Raw genomic sequence first — 20920 nt, 5'->3', positions numbered from 1 at the left:
TCCCACACACCTCACAAGCCCCACACCCCCAACACCCCTCACACTCCCCACACCCCCAACACACCCCACAAACCCCACACCCCCAACACACCCCACACACTCCACACCCCATACACCCCATACCCCCAACACACCCCACACACCCCACAAACACCACACCCTCAACACCCCTCACACTCCCCATAACCCCAACAGACCCAACACACCCCATACCCCCAACAAACCCCGCACTCCCCATACACCCCACACTCCCCATACACCCCACACACCCCACAAACCCCACACCCCCAACACCCCTCATACACCCCATACCGCCAACACACCCCACACACCACACACACCCCATACCCCCAACACACCCCACACTCCCCATACACCCCACACACCCAACAAACCCCACACCACCAATACCCCTCACACTCCCCATACCCCCAACACACCTCACACTCCCCACACTCCCAACACACCCCACACACCTCACACCCCCGACAAACCCCACACACCCCACACCCTCCACACACCCCACACCCCCCGGCAAACCCCACACTCCCCACACCCCTCACATTCCCCATACACCCAACACACGCCACACAACCCATACACAACACACACCCCACACACCCCACACCCCTCACACTCCCCACACCCCCAACACACCCCACACACTCCCCACATCCCCAACACACCCAACACACCCCACACACCCCACACCATCCACACTCCCCACACACCTCAACCAATCCATACGCCCAACAGCCTCCACACACCCGAACCACCAACCCACCCCACACCCCTGGAAATCCAAACAATTACATGAAACCCCGCACCTCCCACACCTTCCATACGCCCACAACACCCACAACCACCCCAAACCCCACACTCTGCATAATCCCAACAAACCCACAGCCCAACATGGTTGGAGCGCCGCACTGTCGGAGGGTCAGCGCTGAGGGAGTGGGCACTGTCGGAGGGTCAGTGCTGAGGGAGCGGGCACTGTCGGAGGGTCAGTGCTGAGGGAGCGGGCACTGTCGAAGGGACAGTGCTGAGGGAGCGGGCACTGTCGGAGGGTCAGTGCTGAGGGAGCGGGCACTGTCGAAGGGACAGTGCTGAGGGAGCGGGCACTGTCGGAGGGTCAGTGCTGAGGGAGCGGGCACTGTCGGAGGGTCAGTGCTGAGGGAGTGGGCTCTGTCGGAGGGTCACTGCTGAGGGAGTGGGCACTGTCGGAAGGTCAGTGCTGAGGGAGTGGGCACTGTCGGAAGGTCAGTGCTGAGGGAGTGGGCACTGTCGGATGGTCAGTGCTGACGGAGTGGGCACTGTCGGAGGGTCAGTGCTGAGGGAGTGGGCACTGTCGGATGGTCAGTGCTGACGGAGTGGGCACTGTCGGAGGGTCAGTGCTGAGGGAGTGGGCACTGTCGGATGGTCAGTGCTGACGGAGTGGGCACTGTCGGAGGGTCAGTGCTGAGGGAGTGGGCACTGTCGGATGGTCAGTGCTGACGGAGTGGGCACTGTCGGAGGGTCAGTGCTGAGGGAGTGGGCACTGTCGGATGGTCAGTGCTGATGGAGTGGGCACTGTCGGAGGGTCAGTGCTGAGGGAGTGGGCACTGTCGGATGGTCAGTGCTGACGGAGTGGGCACTGTCGGAGGGTCAGTGCTGACGGAGTGGGCACTGTCGGAGGGTCAGTGCTGAGGGAGCGGACACTGTCAGAGGGTCAGTACTGAGGGAGCGGGCACTGTCGGAGGGTCAGTGCCGAGGGAGTGGGCACTGTCGGAGGGTCCATACTGAGGGAGCGTGCACTGTCGGATGGTCAGGACTGAGGGAGCGGGCACTGTCGAAGGGTCATTGCTGAGGGAGTGGGCACTGTCAGAAGGTCAGTGCTGAGGGAGCGGGCACTGTCAGAGGGTCAGTGCAGCGGGAGTGGGCACTCTCGGAGCGTCAGTGCGGAGGGAGCGGGCACTGTCGGATGGTCAGGACTGAGGGAGCGGGCACTGTCGGAGGGTCAGTGCCGAGGGAGTGGGCACTGTCGGAGGGTCCGTACTGAGGGAGCGTGCACTGTCGGATGGTCAGGACTGAGGGAGCGGGCACTGTCGAAGGGTCATTGCTGAGGGAGTGGGCACTGTCGGAAGGTCAGTGCTGAGGGAGCGGGCACTGTCAGAGGGTCAGTGCAGCGGGAGTGGGCACTCTCGGAGCGTCAGTGCGGAGGGAGCGGGCACTGTCGGATGGTCAGGACTGAGGGAGCGGGCACTGTCGAAGGGTCATTGCTGAGGGAGTGGGCACTGTCGGAGGGTCAGTGCTGAGGGAGCGGGCACTGTCAGAGGGTCATTGCTGATGGACTGGGCACTGTCGGAAGGTCAGTGCTGAGGGAGTGGGCACTGTCGGAGGGTCAGTGCAGCGGGAGTGGGCACTCTCGGAGCGTCAGTGCGGAGGGAGCGGGCACTGTCGGAGGGTCAGTGCTGAGGGAGTGGGCAGTGTCGGAGGGTCAGTGCTGAGGGAGGGGGCACTGTCGGAGGGTCAGTGCTAAGGGAGCGGGCACTGTCGGAGGGTCAGTGCTGAGGGAGTGGGCACTGTCGGAGGGTCAGTGCTGAGGGAGCGCCGCACTGTTGGAGGGTCAGTGCTGAGGGAGTGGGCACTGTCGGAGGGTCACTGCTGAGGGCACGGGCACTGTCGGAGGGTCAGTGCTGAGGGAGCGGGCGCTGTCGGAGGGTCAGTGCTGAGGGAGCGGGCACTCTCGGATGGTCAGTGCTGAGGGAGTGGGCACTATCGGACGGTGAGTGCTGAGGGAGCGGGTACTGTTGGAGGGGCAGTGCTGAGGGAGCGCCGCACTGTCGGAGGGGCAGTGCTGAGGCAGTGCTGCACTGTCGGAGGGTCAGTGCTGAGGGAGCGGGCACTGTCGGAGGGCCAGTGCTGAGGGAGCGGGCACTGTCGGAGGGTCAGTGCTGAGGGAGCGGGCACTGTCGGAAGGTCAGTGCTGAGGGAGCGGGCACTGTCGGAGGGTCAGTGCTGAGGGAGCGGGCACTGTCGGAGGGTCAGTGTTGAGGGAGCGGGCACTGTCGGAAGGTCAGTGCTGAGGGAGTGGGCACTGTCGGAAGGTCAGTGCTGAGGGAGCGGGCACTGTCGGAGGGTCAGTGCTGAGGGAGCGGGCACTGTCGGAGGGTCAGTGTTGAGGGAGCGGGCACTGTCGGAGGGTCAGTGCTGAGGGACCGCCGCCGTGCTGCCAGTGACCTTCCCGTTTCGATGTTCGCTGTGGCTCCCTCTGTGTGTTTGCCCGTTTCCCTCGGAGAGAATGCGCGCTGCAGTTGAGGCTGGTTTCTGTGCAGTGCTGCGCTGTGAAGCGAGGGTGGACTGAACCTGGGGCCCTCCTGGCTTTGAGGAAAGGTCAGTACCTGCCCCCTTGCCTTGCGGCTGTAACCAGGCAATGATGTTGCTGAATGAGAACACTGCGGTTGTGGGCGGGGGGTCGGGGGACAGTGCCTGAGGCTGGGAGTTTTGTTTGAGGGAGGTGTCTAACCTTTAGGGAATAAAACTCTGGAGGTGGAGGTGGTGGTCGGGGTTGGGGGTTGTGGGGGGGTGGTGGTGTCTCCATGGAAACTGTACAGCTCCTGAGATTGACGTCAGTTTCAGCCTTTAAAAGTGACTGAGCAATGTGAGTGTGTGTGTTTGGGGAGGGGGACACAGACAGTCAGAGACAGACCCCGATCTCACGCTTGCTGCTCGTCTTTGGATTCAGCTGCACAGTTTTGGGAAGAGATGCTGTCCCAAATGAAGCTGCTCGCTGTCTGCCTTCTCTGGCTGACCATGGTGCAGGGGAGGCCGGGCTCCCACGCCAGGCACACGGTGAGTTAAACCCCCTCGTGTCGCACGAACAAGCTACCATCCGCTGAAGCTCCACAGTATCACCGGCCCGTTTCCCAGTGACATTCCCACAACCTGGGCACGGGAACCACTGCTCCGGGCCATCGGGCACACTGTCCCAACTCCCCAGGCTGTGATTTATATGGGTACTGAGTTTTGCATTGAATATTGATTTACATTTGCCTAGCGCCTTCATCATCGGAGAGGTCTTGCGGTTGAAGTGCGGAGGCGCAGGCGCTGGGGTGAGGGCTGGGAATGACACAGCACAGCAGGATCCCGCGGATCTGCGAGAACCCTAAATGTGGATGTGAAGCAGCTCAGACAGAGAGGAGATACCAGTTTTCTACAGCTCAGGAATAGTTTGCAGGGCATCATTACAATATACCTCCACCTGCAGCTCAGTTCAAAGTGGGACACATTGTCAGGAACCGCACTGTCAGACAGTCAGTGCTGAGGGAGCGGGCACTGTCGGAGGGTCAGTGCTGAGGGAGCGGGCACTGTCGGAGGGTCAGTGCTGAGGGAGCGCCCCACTCTCGGAGGGTCAGTGCTGAGGGAGCGGGCACTGTCGGAGGGTCAGTGCTGAGGGAGCGGGCACTGTCGGAGGGTCAGAGCTGAGGGAGCGGGCACTGTCAGAGGGTCAGTGCTGAGGGAGCGGGCACTGTCGGAGGGTCAGAGCTGAGGGAGTGGGCACTGTCGGAGGGTCAGTGCTGAGGGAGCAGGCACTGTCAGACAGTCAGTGCTGAAGCAGCGGGCACTGTCGGAGGGTCAGTGCTGAGGGAGTGGGCACTGTCGGAGGGTCAGTGCTGAGGGAGTGGGCACTGTCGGCGGGTCAGTGCTGAGGGAGTGGGCACTGTCGGAGGGTCAGTGCTGAGGGAGTGGGCACTGTCAGAGGGTCAGTGCTGAGGGAGTGGGCACTGTCGGCGGGTCAGTGCTGAGGGAGCGGGCACTGTCGGAGGGTCAGTGCTGAGGGAGTGAGGTGACCCTCCGTCAGCGTGGTGCTCTCTCAGCTGAGCATTTTCCAGGCAGTATCTGGGATCATGCTGTGCAGTTTGAGCGAGTGTGTCCGCAACATTAATAAAATGACAAATACCTGGAACTGATTTGTTGGGCAGCTTTACCCTGGTGCCCTCTCCTTTCTGCAGCTTGGTGAGGAGCCAGCATTGCAGACGATGGGCTGAGTGGCCCCACAAAGTAAGGCTGAGATTGGGGCACAGTGTATAACAGGCTTTTTGATGTGCTTGCCCCAAACAGGCAGTGCTGAGTCTACAGCGAGCCGCTGAGGGGAGGGAGGAACGCCAGGGTGAGGGTGACCGGAGGGCCGTAGAGATTCAGGGGAAGAACAAGCCAGCACGGGGCACAGGGCCTGACACTCAGGGTCACAGTGACCGCACGTGGACCCGCTTCTTCAGCGACTTCATGAATAAACAGAAAACCTTCCGGGGCAGGACCAGGAAAGGGTCTTCGTCCAGCTGCTTCGGGGCAAAGATGGACAGGATTGGAGCAATGAGCTCGTTGGGATGTTGAGATGGATAATCTTCACAGGTTAGTGCGAACTCTTCTTCATCGTTCCCAGGGAGAGCATGGGGTTAGAGACAGAGGAAAGCTCCCTCTACACTGTACCCCCCATCAAACATACCCAGGGACAGCACGGGGTTAGATGCGAGTAAAGCTTCCTCTACACTGTCCAGCCATCAAACACTCCCAGAACAGGGACAGCACAGGGTTAGATACAAAGTAAAGCTCCCTCTACTCTGTTCCCCATCAAATACACCCAGAGACAGGGACAGCATGGGGTTAGATACAGAGTAAAGCTCCCTCTACGCTGTTTCCCATCAAACACTCCCAGGACAGGGACAGCTCGGGGTTAGATACAGAATAAAGCTCCCTCTACTCTGTTCCCCATCAAATACCCCCAGAGACAGGGACAGCATGGGGTTAGATACAGAGTAAAACTCCCTCTACGCTGTTTCCCATCAAACACTCCCAGGACAGGGACAGCTCGGGGTTAGATACGGAATAAAGCTCCCTCTACTCTGTTCCCCATCAAATACCCCCAGAGACAGGGACAGCTCGGGGCTAGATACAGAGTAAAGCTTCCTCTACACTGTCCCCCATCAAACACTCACAGGGACAGGGACAGCACGGGGTTAGATACAGAGTGAAGCTGCACATACCCGGCAACATCCTGTTAAATCTCTTCTGAGCCCTCTCCAGTTTAATAATACCCTTCCTATAACTGGGCGACCAGAACTGGGCACTGTGCTCCAGAAGAGGCCTCACCAATGTCCTGTACATCCTCAACGTGACGTCCCAGCTCCTAAACTCAAAGGACTGAGCGATGAAAGCAAACGTGGCAAATGCCTTTTTAACCCCCTGTGTGTATGTGCCGCAAGATTCAAAGAATTATGTCCCTCAACCCCCTGGTCTCTCTGTTCTAGTGCATTACCCAAACCCCTGCCATTCATGTTGTAAGTCCTGCCCCTGTTTGTTGTATAAAAATGCGATACCTCGCATTAATCCACTTTCATGTCTGATCTTTGGATTACAGTGATGAGGGAGGAGGTGCAGGGAGGGAGAGCAGGGCGGTGTCCAGTGGGTGTTATGTAGGGGGTGGTGGGTTTGGGAAGGGGGTGTGAGACTGCCTCTGTGTACTGTGCGCAGCTCACAGCTCCCGCACACCGTCTCAGACCGGTTTCCTTCTCGTTCCCAGGTACTGACTGCGCTCCAGCTTCTGAAACAGTGAACTCAAACTGAGAGTGAAGTGCGGAACTCTGAGAGAACTGATGACTCCTGGTTCATCTGAAAACCAGATCGACAGTATAGATAATGACTTCTGAGTGGAAATGAACGTTTAATTTCCAATGAACTTGCAGTGGTTATGAAGTGACTGTGTCCTGCTTTGTGAAGCTGTATTATTTATGTCCATGTTGGTCAATATTTATGCTATTTATAAAAGTCTGTAATAATTAGGGGAATGCCATGTGACTCTGCTCGAAATTAATGACTAGTTTCTGATCAAATTATCGCTGTATTATTTTATCAACCCACACTTTTATTCACAATCTCTGATCTTCAAAGGTAGGGCAACATGCGGTTGGATACAGAATAAAGCTTCCTCTACACTGTCCCCCAATCAAACACTCCCAGGGACAGGGACAGCACGGGGTTAGATACAGACTAAAGCTCCGTCCACACTGTTCCCCATCAAACACTCCCCAGGACAGGGACAGCACAGGGGTCAGATACAGACTAAAGCTCCCTCTACACTGTCCCACATCACGCACCCCCAGGACAGGGACAGCACAGGGGTCAGATACAGAGTAAAGCTCCGAGGAGTGTGAATTGTTATCCTGAGAGCTACTGAATTTCATCACACACACAGATGAGCCATTGTTTGAAGTGATTTATTGGGATTACTGATCTATCACAGTGAGAGAGCAGTGTACACATGGATGAGGGCTATTTTCTCAATCAATATAACACACCGAAACAAATCCTCAGTAAAATACAGCAAACGACACAGTGAGGTCAACAGATCAAAGCAATATAATACATCGGCTCGCCATCAGCGGCTCCTGGAGAACGTTACACACAGCTTTAACGATTTTTACAATGGAGCTAGAGGCCACCATCTCACAGCTGCTGATCCTAACATCTAGACCACCTCCTGCAGGAAAAGCCATTCATTCACATCACAGTCTACAAATCACTCAGCACTGACCCTCCGACAGTGCCCGCTCCCTCAGCACTGACCCTCCGACGGTGCCTGCTCCCTCAGCACTGACCCTCCGACAGTGCCCGCTCCCTCAGCACTGACCCTCCGACGGTGCCTGCTCCCTCAGCACTGACCCTCCGACAGTGCCCGCTCCCTCAGCACTGACCCTCTGACAGTGCCCGCTCCCTCAGCACTGACCCTCCGACAGTGCCCGCTCCCTCAGCACTGACCCTCCGACGGTGCCCGCTCCCTCAGCACTGACCCTCCAACAGTGCCCGCTCTCACAGCACTGACCCTCCGACAGTGCCCGCTCCCTCAGCACTGACCCTCCGACAGTGCCCACTCCCTCAGCACTGACCCTCCAATGGTGCCCACTCCCTCAGCAGTGACCCTCCGACAGTGCCCGCTCCCTCAGCACTGACCCTCCGACAGTGCCCACTCCCTCACTACTGACCCTCCGACAGTGCCCGTTCCCTCAGCACTGACCCTCCGACGGTGCCTGCTCCCTCAGCACTGACCCTCCGACAGTGCCCGCTCCCTCAGCACTGACCCTCCGACAGAGCCCGCTCCCTCAGCACTGACCCTCCGACAGTGCCCGCTCCCTCAGCACTGACCCTCCGACAGAGCCCGCTCCCTCAGCACTGACCCTCCGACAGTGCCCGCTCCCTCAGCACTGACCCTCCGACAGTGCCCACTCCCTCAGCACTGACCCTCCGACAGTGCCCGTTCTCTCAGCACTGACCCTCCAACGGTGCCCGCTCCCTCAGCACTGACCCTCCAACAGTGCCCGCTCCCTCAGCACTGACCCTCCGACAGTGCGGCGCTCCCTCAGCACTGACCCTCCGACAGTGCCCACTCCCTCAGCACTGACCCTCTGACCCTGCCCACTCCCTCAGCACTGACCCTCTGACAGTGTCCCCCCCCTCAGCACGGACCCTCTGACAGTGCCCGCTCCCTCAGCACTGACCCTCCGACAGTGCCCACTCCCTCAGCACTGACCCTCCAACGGTGCCCACTCCCTCACCAGTGACCCTCCGACAGTGCCCGCTCCCTCAGCACTGACCCTCCGACAGTGCCCACTCCCTCACTACTGACCCTCCGACGGTGCCCGTTCCCTCAGCACTGACCCTCCGACGGTGCCCGCTCCCTCAGCACTGACCCTCCGATGGTGCCCGTTCTCTCAGCACTGACCCTCCGACAGAGCCTGCTCCCTCAGCACTGACCCTCCGACAGTGCCCACTCCCTCACTACTGACCCTCCGATGGTGCCCGTTCCCTCAGCACTGTCCCTCCGACGGTGCCTGCTCCCTCAGCACTGACCCTCCGACAGTGCCCGCTCCCTCAGCACTGACCCTCCGACAGAGCCCGCTCCCTCAGCACTGACCCTCTGACAGAGCCCGCTCCCTCAGCACTGACCCTCCGACAGTGCCCGCTCCCTCAGCACTGACCCTCCGACGGTGCCCGCTCCCTCAGCACTGACCCTCCGACAGTGCCCACTCCCTCAGCACTGACCCTCCGACGGTGCCCACTCCCTCAGCAGTGACCCTCCGACAGTGCCTGCTCCCTCAGCACTGACCCTCTGACAGTGCCCACTCCCTCACTACTGACCCTCCGATGGTGCCCGCTCCCTCAGCACTGACCCTCCGACAGTGCCCGCTCCCTCAGCACTGATCCTCCGACAGTGCCCGCTCTCTCAGCACTGACCCTCCGACAGTGCCCGCTCCCTCAGCACTGACCCTCCAACAGTGCCCACTCCCTCAGCACTGACCCTCCGACAGTGCGGCGCTCCCTCAGCACTGACCCTCCGACAGTGCCCACTCCCTCAGCACTGACCCTCCGACCCTGCCCACTCCCTCAGCACTGACCCTCTGACAGTGTTCCCCCCCTCAGCACTGACCCTCCGACAGTGCCCGCTCCCTCAGCACTGACCCTCCGACAGTGCCCACTCCCTCAGCACTGACCCTTCGACATTGCCCCCTCCCTCAGCACTGACCCTCCGACAGTCTGCACTCCCTCAGCGCTGACCCTCCGACAGTGCCCACTCCCTCAGCACTGACCCTCCAACAGTGCCTGTTCCCTCAGCACTGACCCTCTGACAGTGCCCGCTCCCTCAGCACTGACCCTCCAACGCTGCCCGCTCCCTCAGCACTGACCCTCCGACAGTGCCCACTCCCTCAGCACTGACCCTCCAACAGTGCCTGTTCCCTCAGCACTGACCCTCTGACAGTGCCCGCTCCCTCAGCACTGACCCTCCAACGCTGCCCGCTCCCTCAGCACTGACCCTCCGACAGCACCCACTCCCTCAGCACTGACCCTCCGACAGTGCGTCTCACTCTTTGTGGGGAATGGTGGTTCACATGCGGGTGACCAGGTGCAGTTTCTGCGTATGTGATGTGTTTGAATGAACAGAAGTGTTCAAAGACATCAGCTGAATGTTTGGGGTTAGTATTAGCATCGGGAATAGTTGATTGGTGGTTGGGGTTTGGGTTGGGCTGAGGATTTGGGATTGGTGCTTGGATAGTGAGTTGGGATTCTGGTTTGAGGTTGGGAGTTGGGTTTAGGAATTGGGGATGGGGTTGGGAAAGGGGTTTGGGATTTGGAGTTTGGGATTGGACATTGCAGTTTGGGTTTTTTGGTTTGGTTTCGGGTTGGGCATTGGTGATTGAGTATGGAGTTGGGAGTTGGGGTTTGGGTTTGGGTTTTGGGGATGGAGTTGGGATTCGGGGTTTGGGGTTGGGTTTTGGGGATTCGGAATGGGGTTGTGAGTTGCGATTTGGGGTTGGGTTTTCGGGTTTGAGGATAGGGTTGGGAGTTGGGGTTTGGGGATGGGGTTGGGGATTGACAATGGGATTGGGAGTTGGGGTTTGAGGTTGGGATTTGAGGATTGAGGATGGGGTTTGGATTTGGGGCTTGGGGTTGGGTTTCAGGGATTGAGGTGGTGTTGGGAGTTGGGGTTTGGGTTTTGGGAATTGGGGATGGGCTTAGGTGTAGGAATTTGAGGTTGGGTTTTAGGGATTGAGGATAGGGCTGGGATTTGGGGTTTGGGGTGGCTTTTGGGGATTGAGGATGTGGCTGGGATTTTGAGGTTAGGGTTGGGGATTGAGGATGGGGTTGGGAATTGGGGTTTGGGGTTGGGTTTTGGGGATTGAGGATCAGGTTGGGATTTGGGATTTGGGATTGGGTTTGGGGGATTGAGGATAGGGTTTAGATTTGGGGTTTGGGCTTGGGCTTGGGGATTGAGGATGAGGTTGAGATTAGGGGTTTGGGATTGGGTTTTGGGGATTGAGGATAGGGTTGGGATTTGGGGTCTGTGTTTTGGGAATTGAGGATGGGGTTGGGAGTTGGGGTTTGGGATTGGGTTTTAGGGATTGAGGATGGGGTTGGGAGTCTGGGTTTGGGGTTGGGTTTTGGGGATTGAGGATGGGGTTGGGAGTTTGGGTTTGGGTTGGATTTTGGGGATTGAAGATGGGGTTGGAGGTTGGTGGTTGGGGTTGGGGTTGGGGATTGTGGATAGGGTTGAGATTTGGGGTTGGAGTTGGGGTTTGAGATTGAGGATGGGGTTGAGAGTTGGGATTTGGGATTGTGTTTTCAGGATTGAGGATAGGGTTGGGGGTTGGGGTTTGGGGATTCGGGATGGGATTGTGAGTTGCGGTTTGGGGTTGGGTTTTTGGGTTTGAGGATAGGGTTGGGAGTTGGGGTTTGGGGATGGGGTTGGGGATTGACAATGGGATTGGGAGTTGGGGTTTGAGGTTGGGATTTGAGGATTGAGGATGGGGTTTGGATTTGGGGCTTGGGGTTGGGTTTCAGGGATTGAGGTGGTGTTGGGAGTTGGGGTTTGGGTTTTGGGAATTGGGGATGGGCTTAGGTGTAGGAATTTGAGGTTGGGTTTTAGGGATTGAGGATAGGGCTGGGATTTGGGGTTTGGGGTGGCTTTTGGGGATTGAGGATGTGGCTGGGATTTTGAGGTTAGGGTTGGGGATTGAGGATGGGGTTGGGAATTGGGGTTTGGGGTTGGGTTTTGGGGATTGAGGATCAGGTTGGGATTTGGGATTTGGGATTGGGTTTGGGGGATTGAGGATAGGGTTTAGATTTGGGGTTTGGGCTTGGGCTTGGGGATTGAGGATGAGGTTGAGATTAGGGGTTTGGGATTGGGTTTTGGGGATTGAGGATAGGGTTGGGATTTGGGGTCTGTGTTTTGGGAATTGAGGATGGGGTTGGGAGTTGCAGTTTGGGATTGGGTTTTAGGGATTGAGGATGGGGTTGGGAGTCTGGGTTTGGGGTTGGGTTTTGGGGATTGAGGATGGGGTTGGGAGTTTGGGTTTGGGTTGGATTTTGGGGATTGAAGATGGGGTTGGAGGTTGGTGGTTGGGGTTGGGGTTGGGGATTGTGGATAGGGTTGAGATTTGGGGTTGTAGTTGGGGTTTGAGATTGAGGATGGGGTTGAGAGTTGGGATTTGGGATTGGGTTTTCAGGATTGAGGATAGGGTTGGGGGTTGGGGTTTGGGGATTCGGGATGGGATTGTGAGTTGCGGTTTGGGGTTGGGTTTTTGGGTTTGAGGATAGGGTTGGGAGTTGGGGTTTGGGGATGGGGTTGGGGATTGACAATGGGATTGGGAGTTGGGGTTTGAGGTTGGGATTTGAGGATTGAGGATGGGGTTTGGATTTGGGGCTTGGGGTTGGGTTTCAGGGATTGAGGTGGTGTTGGGAGTTGGGGTTTGGGTTTTGGGAATTGGGGATGGGCTTAGGTGTAGGAATTTGAGGTTGGGTTTTAGGGATTGAGGATAGGGCTGGGATTTGGGGTTTGGGGTGGCTTTTGGGGATTGAGGATGTGGCTGGGATTTTGAGGTTAGGGTTGGGGATTGAGGATGGGGTTGGGAATTGGGGTTTGGGGTTGGGTTTTGGGGATTGAGGATCAGGTTGGGATTTGGGATTTGGGATTGGGTTTGGGGGATTGAGGATAGGGTTTAGATTTGGGGTTTGGGCTTGGGCTTGGGGATTGAGGATGAGGTTGAGATTAGGGGTTTGGGATTGGGTTTTGGGGATTGAGGATAGGGTTGGGATTTGGGGTCTGTGTTTTGGGAATTGAGGATGGGGTTGGGAGTTGGGGTTTGGGATTGGGTTTTAGGGATTGAGGATGGGGTTGGGAGTCTGGGTTTGGGGTTGGGTTTTGGGGATTGAGGATGGGGTTGGGAGTTTGGGTTTGGGTTGGATTTTGGGGATTGAAGATGGGGTTGGAGGTTGGTGGTTGGGGTTGGGGTTGGGGATTGTGGATAGGGTTGAGATTTGGGGTTGGAGTTGGGGTTTGAGATTGAGGATGGGGTTGAGAGTTGGGATTTGGGATTGGGTTTTCAGGATTGAGGATAGGGTTGGGGGTTGGGGTTTGGGGATTCGGGATGGGATTGTGAGTTGCGGTTTGGGGTTGGGTTTTCGGGTTTGAGGATAGGGTTGGGAGTTGGGGTTTGGGGATGGGGTTGGGGATTGACAATGGGATTGGGAGTTGGGGTTTGAGGTTGAGATTTGAGGATTGAGGATGGGGTTTGGATTTGGGGCTTGGGGTTGGGTTTCAGGGATTGAGGTGGTGTTGGGAGTTGGGGTTTGGGTTTTGGGAATTGGGGATGGGCTTAGGTGTAGGAATTTGAGGTTGGGTTTTAGGGATTGAGGATAGGGCTGGGATTTGGGGTTTGGGGTTGGCTTTTGGGGATTGAGGATGTGGCTGGGATTTTGAGGTTAGGGTTGGGGATTGAGGATGGGGTTGGGAGTTGGGGTTTGGGGTTGGGTTTTGGGGATTGAGGATCAGGTTGGGATTTGGGATTTGGGATTGGGTTTGGGGGATTGAGGATAGGGTTTAGATTTGGGGTTTGGGCTTGGGCTTGGGGATTGAGGATGAGGTTGAGATTAGGGGTTTGGGATTGGGTTTTGGGGATTGAGGATGGGGTTGGGATTTGAGGTCTGTGTTTTGGGAATTGAGGATGGGGTTGGGAGTTGCGGTTTGGGATTGGGTTTTAGGGATTGAGGATGGGGTTGGGAGTCTGGGTTTGGGGTTGGGTTTTGGGGATTGAGGATGGGGTTGGGAGTTTGGGTTTGGGTTGGATTTTGGGGATTGAAGATGGGGTTGGAGGTTGGTGGTTGGGGTTGGGGTTGGGGATTGTGGATAGGGTTGAGATTTGGGGTTGGAGTTGGGGTTTGAGATTGAGGATGGGGTTGAGAGTTGGGATTTGGGATTGGGTTTTCAGGATTGAGGATAGGGTTGGGGGTTGGGGTTTGGGGATTCGGGATGGGATTGTGAGTTGCGGTTTGGGGTTGGGTTTTCGGGTTTGAGGATAGGGTTGGGAGTTGGGGTTTGGGGATGGGTTGGGGATTGACAATGGGATTGGGAGTTGGGGTTTGAGGTTGGGATTTGAGGATTGAGGATGGGGTTTGGATTTGGGGCTTGGGGTTGGGTTTCAGGGATTGAGGTGGTGTTGGGAGTTGGGGTTTGGGTTTTGGGAATTGGGGATGGGCTTAGGTGTAGGAATTTGAGGTTGGGTTTTAGGGATTGAGGATAGGGCTGGGATTTGGGGTTTGGGGTTGGCTTTTGGGGATTGAGGATGTGGCTGGGATTTTGAGGTTAGGGTTGGGGATTGAGGATGGGGTTGGGAGTTGGGGTTTGGGGTTGGGTTTTGGGGATTGAGGATCAGGTTGGGATTTGGGATTTGGGATTGGGTTTGGGGGATTGAGGATAGGGTTTAGATTTGGGGTTTGGGCTTGGGCTTGGGGATTGAGGGTGAGGTTGAGATTAGGGGTTTGGGATTGGGTTTTGGGGATTGAGGATGGGGTTGGGATTTGAGGTCTGTGTTTTGGGAATTGAGGATGGGGTTGGGAGTTGCGGTTTGGGATTGGGTTTTAGGGATTGAGGATGGGGTTGGGAGTCTGGGTTTGGGGTTGGATTTTGGGGATTGAAGATGGGGTTGGAGGTTGGTGGTTGGGGTTGGGGTTGGGGATTGTGGATAGGGTTGAGATTTGGGGTTTGGAGTTGGGGTTGGGGATTGAGGATGGGGTTGAGAGTTGGGATTTGGGATTGGGTTTTCAGGATTGAGGATAGGGTTGGGGGTTGGGGTTTGGGGTTGGGTTTTGGGGATTGAGGATGGGGTTGGGAGTTGCGGTTTGGGATTTGGTTTTCAGGATTGAGGATAGGGTTGGGAGTTGGGGCTTGGGGTTGGGTTTTGGGGATTGAGGATGGGGTTGGAGGTTGGTGGTTGGGGTTGGGGTTGGGGATTGTGGATAGGGTTGAGATTTGGGGTTTGGAGTTGGGGTTGGGGATTGAGGATGGGGTTGAGAGTTGGGATTTGGGATTGTGTTTTCAGGATTGAGGATAGGGTTGGGGGTTGGGGTTTGGGGTTGGGTTTTGGGGATTGAGGATGGGGTTGAGAGTTGGGATTTGGGATTGGGTTTTCAGGATTGAGGATAGGGTTGGGGGTTGGGTTTTGGGGATTGAGGATGGGGTTGGGAGTTGGGTCTTGGGGTTGGGTTTTGGGGATTGAGGATGGGGTTGGGAGTTGGGGCTTGGGGTTGGGTTTTGGGGATTGAGGATGGGATTAGAAAATGGGGATTGGGGTTGGGTTTTGGGGATTGAGGATGGGGTTGGGAGTTGGGATTTGAAGTTCCAGATTGGGGATTGGGGTTAGGGTTATGGGGTAGAGGTTGAGTTTGTGGTTTGAGAGTTGGTGACCTGGGATTGGGATTTGGGATTTGAGGTTAATGCCAGACAATATGTGTTTGGGGATGTTTACTTTTTGGCCCAATGGTGGCAGCAGTTTGCTGTGGGATTTGGCTCAGGCTCTGCTGACTGTAAACTGCAGCAAGATGGTGAGCTGCTCTCAGTCAAACACAGGAAGATTATCATTGTTCCTGAGCTCTGAGAAAGATCACAGAAGAAGCATTTTCCTCTATAACCGCCACACTTCAGGCATACAGTTATAGAGCTGTACAGCATGGAAACAGACCCTTCGGTCCAACTCGTCCATGCTGACCCAGATGTCCGAAATAATGTGGGCGGCACAGTGGCTCAGTGGTTAGCACTGCAGCCTCATAGCACCAGGGACCCAGGTTTAATCCCACCCTCGGGCGACTGGTTGTGGGGAGTTTGCACATTCTCCCCATGTCTGCGTGGGTTTCCTCTGGCTGTGCCAGTCTCCTCCCACAGTCCAAAGATGTGCAGGCTAGGTGGATCGGCCATGCTAAATTGCCCATAGTGTTCAGGGGTGTGTGGGTTATAGGGGGATGGGTCTGGCTGGGATGCTCCAAGAGGCGGTGTGGACTTGTTGGGCCGAAGGGCCTGTTTCCACACTGTAGGGAATCTAATCTAAATCTAAAATCTAGTCCCATTCACCAGCATTTGGCCCATATCCCTCTAAAACCTTCCTATCCATGTCCCCATCCAGACGCCCTTTAAATGCTGTAACTGTACCAGCCCCCACCACTTCCTCTGGCAGCTCATTCCACACACGCACCACCCTCTGTGGGAAAAAGTTACCCCTCAGGCCCCTTTTAAATCCTTCCCCTCTCACCTTAAACCTATGTCCCTCTAGATTTGGACTCTCCCCACCCTGAGGGAAAGACTTTAGCTGTTCACCCTATCCATTCCCCTCATGGTTTTATAAACCTCTATAAGGACCCCCCTCAGCCTCCAGCGCTCCAGGGAAAATAGCCCCAGGCTATCCAGCCTCTCCCTGTAGCTCAAACCCTTCGACCCCGGCACCATCCTTGTAAATCTTTTCTGAACCCTTTCGAGTTTAACGACATCCTGCACTGGACAATGGCGCTCCTTTAAGAATCAGCGTGTAGGAGACAAGCTAACACAGAATCACTTAAAACTGTAGGCTGAGTAAAACGTGAGAAATATCAGAATATCTGAGTAAAAGTGTTCACTTGTGTAAGTGGAATGGGTTTCAGTTCTTTGGGGTCCGACACCAACACTGGGTGCAGTTATTCTGCTGGGACAGGCTTCACCCGACTGGGCTGAGACTAGTGTCCAAGAGAATTGAGTAATTACAGCTGGAGAGAGGCCTTTAAACTGTACAGGTTGCGGGGGAGGTTTGGGAAAGGGGAAACATAAAGCGATATTTGGATAACAACAGCTGGAGTCAGAACCACACAACACCAGATCACAGTCCAACAGGTTTATTGGGGATCACAAACTTTTGGAGCGCTGCTTCTTCATCAGGTGAGCAGGAGCCTGTGATTTCAAATAAATCATAACCTGGTGTTGTTTCTGACTTTGTCCCCCCTAGTCCCACATCTCCACATCATTGGTACCCAGAGTAGAGAGAAGGCAACAGCGCATGCAAACAAGGTTAAAAGGTAAAAATTAACAGCTCTTTATTTAAATCTGCAAAATAGTTGAATTAATGACACAGACAAAGATTTAATGGGCATGACTGTAACCATCACAGATGCATGGTTATAGACGTACAGGTATGTGACTCTTTGAAAGGCCAGGCAGAGAGGAAGAGAAGGTGGTGAGGCAGCTTTGTTAGTTTGGGATGGACTAAGTACAATCACAACAAAGAGAAGCTGCAAAATCCGTACGGAGGAGGGAAAGGATTAAACAGGGAAAGAAGACACAAGTGGGAATAGATTATAGGTTCCTGAGCAAATCCATATAGAGAATAAATCAGGATGTCTGCTTTGATTTGATTTATTATCATCACACGTACCTGAGTACAGTGAAAAGTTTGGTTTAGCATGGCCTACAGGCAGATTACACCATACAAAGTGCGATAGGGTAATAGAACAGAGCGAGGAATATGGCTGCAGAGAAGGTGCATTAAATTTGAAATTTGATAGGTCCATTCAGAAATCTAATAACAGCAGGGAAGAAGCTGTTCTTGAATCTGTTGGGGCATGTGTTTGAGGTTTTGTGTTTTCTGCCTGGTGGAAGAGATGGAAGAGATCATAACGGGGGTGGGAGGGGTCTTTGTGATGTTGGCTGCCTCCCTGAGGCAGTGATAGGTGGAGATAAAGTCAACAGCTTATGTAATGGGCTGGGCTGTCTCAACAACAGCACTTCATTAATCATTGGTGAGTGAATCTTCATGCAGATGGAGATAGTCAGATTGGCAGAGGAAGAATTCATGGAGTGCCTTCAGGACAATTTTGAATCTATAGATCAGTTGCGGATATGGGTGGAGAAATGGCAGACGGAATTTAATCTGGGTCAGTGTGAGGTGCTGCATTTTGGGAGATCAAATATAAAGGAAATGCATAAAGTTAATGGCAGGACTCTGAACAGCATTGATGTACAGAAGGATCTTGGAGTTCAAGTCCATAGCTCCCTGAAAGGGGCCGTGCAATTAGATAGCCTGGTAAAAAAGGTGTATGGCATGCTTGTCTTTACTGGTCGGGGAATTGAGTACAAGAGTCAGGGTGTTGTGTTCCAGCTTTATAAGACTTTGGTTCGGCCACTCTTAGAGCGATGTGTTCAGTTCTGGTCCCCCCATGACAGGAAGAATGTGGAGGCTTTAGAGAGGGTGCAGGAGAGGTTTACCCAGGATACTGCCCAGATTAGAGGGTATGAGCTATAAGGAGAGGCTAGAGAAGCTCAGGCTGTTTTCTCTTGAGCAGCAGTGGCTGAGCGGAGCCTTGATAGAAGTTTATAAAATTATGAGATGCACAGACAGTTAGAATCTTTATCCCAGAGTTGAAATGTCTAGCACTAGGGAATCATGTATTTAAGGTTAGACGGGGGTAAGTTCAAAGGAGACATGAGGGGTAAGCTTTTTCTATGCAGAGAGTGGCAGGTCTCTGGAATGCACTGCCGGGGGTGGGGGTGGAGGCAAGTATGATCGGGGTGTTCAAGGGGCTTTTAGATAAAGCCATGGATATGTAAGGAATGGAGGGATATGGACCAAGGGCAAGTAGAGGATTAGTTTATTTTGGTGTCTCGTTCGGCACAACATTATGGGCCGAAAGGCCCATTCCTGTACTGTGTTGTTCTTTGTTCTATGCTCTATGTTCTAACAATGTGTTGTGAATCTAACCAGGGATCAAGTTTGTTTGGATCTGTTACTGTGCAATCAGCTAGGTTAGGTAAGTGGTCTCGCAGTAAGAGATCTCCTAGGAAACAGCGATCATAACACGGTGGAGTTTAGCACTCAGTTTGACAGGGAGGAACTTGGATCTAAATCAACTGTGATAACTTAAATAAATTTAAGGAATTGAGAACAGGACTGGCTGGAGAGAACCGGGAAGGGAGTTTAATAGCAACAGGACTAAGGAACAATGGGTGACAACAAAGATATATCTGACTGAGGAAGAAGGATTCCAGGAATGGGTTAAGTCAACCAGTAAGTCAGGAGCATTAAATTGAAAGATATATGTAAAATGTGGCAGAGGTTAATGGCAAGCAAATGGTAAATGGGAAAGTTTCAGATACCCACAAAAGATAACCAGAAAATGAAGAGGGAGAAACTTTGTGGATAAACCTCCAAGCAATATCAAGAAACAAAACAAGAGCTTCTCAAAGTATATAAAAAGGAAGAGAGAGCCAAAGTGAATAGAGGTCCCTGAGGGAATGAGGAAAGGAGAATTAATAATGGGGCAGCAGAAAATGGCAGAGGAGCTGAGTAAACGCTTTGTATTAGTCTTCGTAGCAGAAGACAAAACTAGCATTCCAAAATTACTGAATATTCCAGGGTTATAAGGAGGGGAGGAAATAAACCATCACGAGTGAAACAGAGCCCAGGAAACTGCTTGAGCCACAAGCTGATAGGTCCCCTGGACCTGATGGGATGCTACCTGGAACCATAAAGGACGTAGCTATAGAGGTAGAGGGTACACTGATGGGAATCTCCCAGGAATCCTTAGATTCTGGAATAAACCCTGAGGATTATGAAATTGCCAAAGTAACACCCTTATTCAGAAAGGGAGGGAGAGAAAAACCAGGTGACTACAGGCCAGCAAGCTTAGTGGCCAAGTCTAAGCTAAAGGATGCAACAGCAGAACATTCAAAATACATCATACTATCAAACAGAGAAAGCACGGCCTCAGGAATGGGAAGCCGTGTCCAACAAATTTACTGGAATTCTACGAGGAGGTAATGAGCAGGATAGATAAAGGGGAGGGAGAGGATGCAACATATTTCGATTTTCAGAGATCAAGACGCAAGAATCACATATTTGGCCACTTAATGGGAGCCCACAGTGTTGGGAGTTGGAACATCAGCATGGATAGAGGGTGGGCTAACTCGTAGGAGACAGAGAGCTGGGATAACAGGGGCACTTTCAGGCTGGCTACCTGTAACTAGTCGCCTGCTGCAGGGATCAGTGCTGGGCCACTATTATTTACCAGATACATTAACGACTTGGACGAGGCTCATGAATGTACAGTCTCCAAGTTTCTGAAAGGCACGTGGTGATGACGATGCCAAGACACTGTGGAGGGGTACAGGCACGTTAAGGGAATGGGCAAAAACTTGGCAGATGGCACAGAGGAATTGGGGAAATATGAGGATATGGCAGCATGGAGAGAGGAGCTGAAAATTATTTAAATGGAGAAAGACTGCAGAAAGCTGCAGCACAGAGGGATTTGGGAGTCCTTGTGTATAAATCAAAATATGGAACAGAATTTTGTAAAATACTTCTTATAAAAATAGAGACTGCAATTCACAACGCAGGGGTCTGGTGGGTGCACGTCAGAGAATTGGACCCACACTGAACATGCACCAGACTATCATTCAGCTTGGCTCAGCTGTTGGGTATGGAACAGTGTTTTGATGAATTCATTCATGGGACACGGGCATCGTTGGCTGGGCCCCAGCATTTATTGCCCCGTCCGTAGTTGCCCCCCTTGAGAAGGTGGGGGTGAGTTGCCTTTTGAACCGCTGCAGTCCGTGTGCTGTGGGTTGACCCACAATGTCCCTTAGGGAGGGAATTCCTGGGATTCTGACCCAGAGACACTGAAGGAACAGGGGATATATTTCCAGGTCAGGATGGGGAGGGGCTCAGAGGGGAATGTGCAGGGGGTGCTGGTGTTCCCATGTACCTGCTGCCCCTTGTCCTTCTGGATGGAAGTGGGTCGTGGGTTTGGAAGGTGCTGCCTGAGGGTCTTTGGTGAGTTTCTGCAGAGCATCCTGTAGATGGTACACACTGCTGCGACTGAGCGTCGGTGGGGGGGAGGGAGTGGGATGTTTGTGGACGTGGGGCCAGTCGAGCGGGGGCTGCTTTGTCCTGGATGGTGTTGAGCTTCCTGAGTGTTGTTGGAGCTGCCCCCATCCAGGGGCAAGTGGGGAGTATTCCCTCACCCTCCTGCCTTGTGCCTTGTAGATGGTGGGACAGGCTTTGGGGGCTACTTTCAACCCAAAGACATGAACAAATGAACG

General features: G+C 54.3%; 1 protein-coding gene across 1 annotated transcript; it reads left to right on the top strand.

The window, feature by feature from the left end:
• Positions 1-3694: 3694 nt before the first annotated feature.
• nppcl2 (natriuretic peptide C-like 2) lies at positions 3695-6816 on the top strand. The gene is made up of 3 exons (XM_048524369.2): positions 3695-3831; positions 5101-5391; positions 6560-6816. Exons 1-2 carry the CDS (start codon positions 3745-3747, stop codon positions 5371-5373), a joined length of 360 nt encoding a protein of 119 aa, XP_048380326.2. The 5' UTR covers positions 3695-3744; the 3' UTR covers positions 5374-5391; positions 6560-6816.
• The last annotated feature ends 14104 nt before the right edge of the window (positions 6817-20920 follow it).

This window comes from Stegostoma tigrinum, chromosome 45 (genome assembly GCF_030684315.1).
Source record: "Stegostoma tigrinum isolate sSteTig4 chromosome 45, sSteTig4.hap1, whole genome shotgun sequence".
Lineage (NCBI taxonomy): Eukaryota > Metazoa > Chordata > Chondrichthyes > Orectolobiformes > Stegostomatidae > Stegostoma > Stegostoma tigrinum.
Note: the sequence above shows the minus strand (reverse complement) of the source record. Positions and strands in the feature narration are given on the sequence as shown.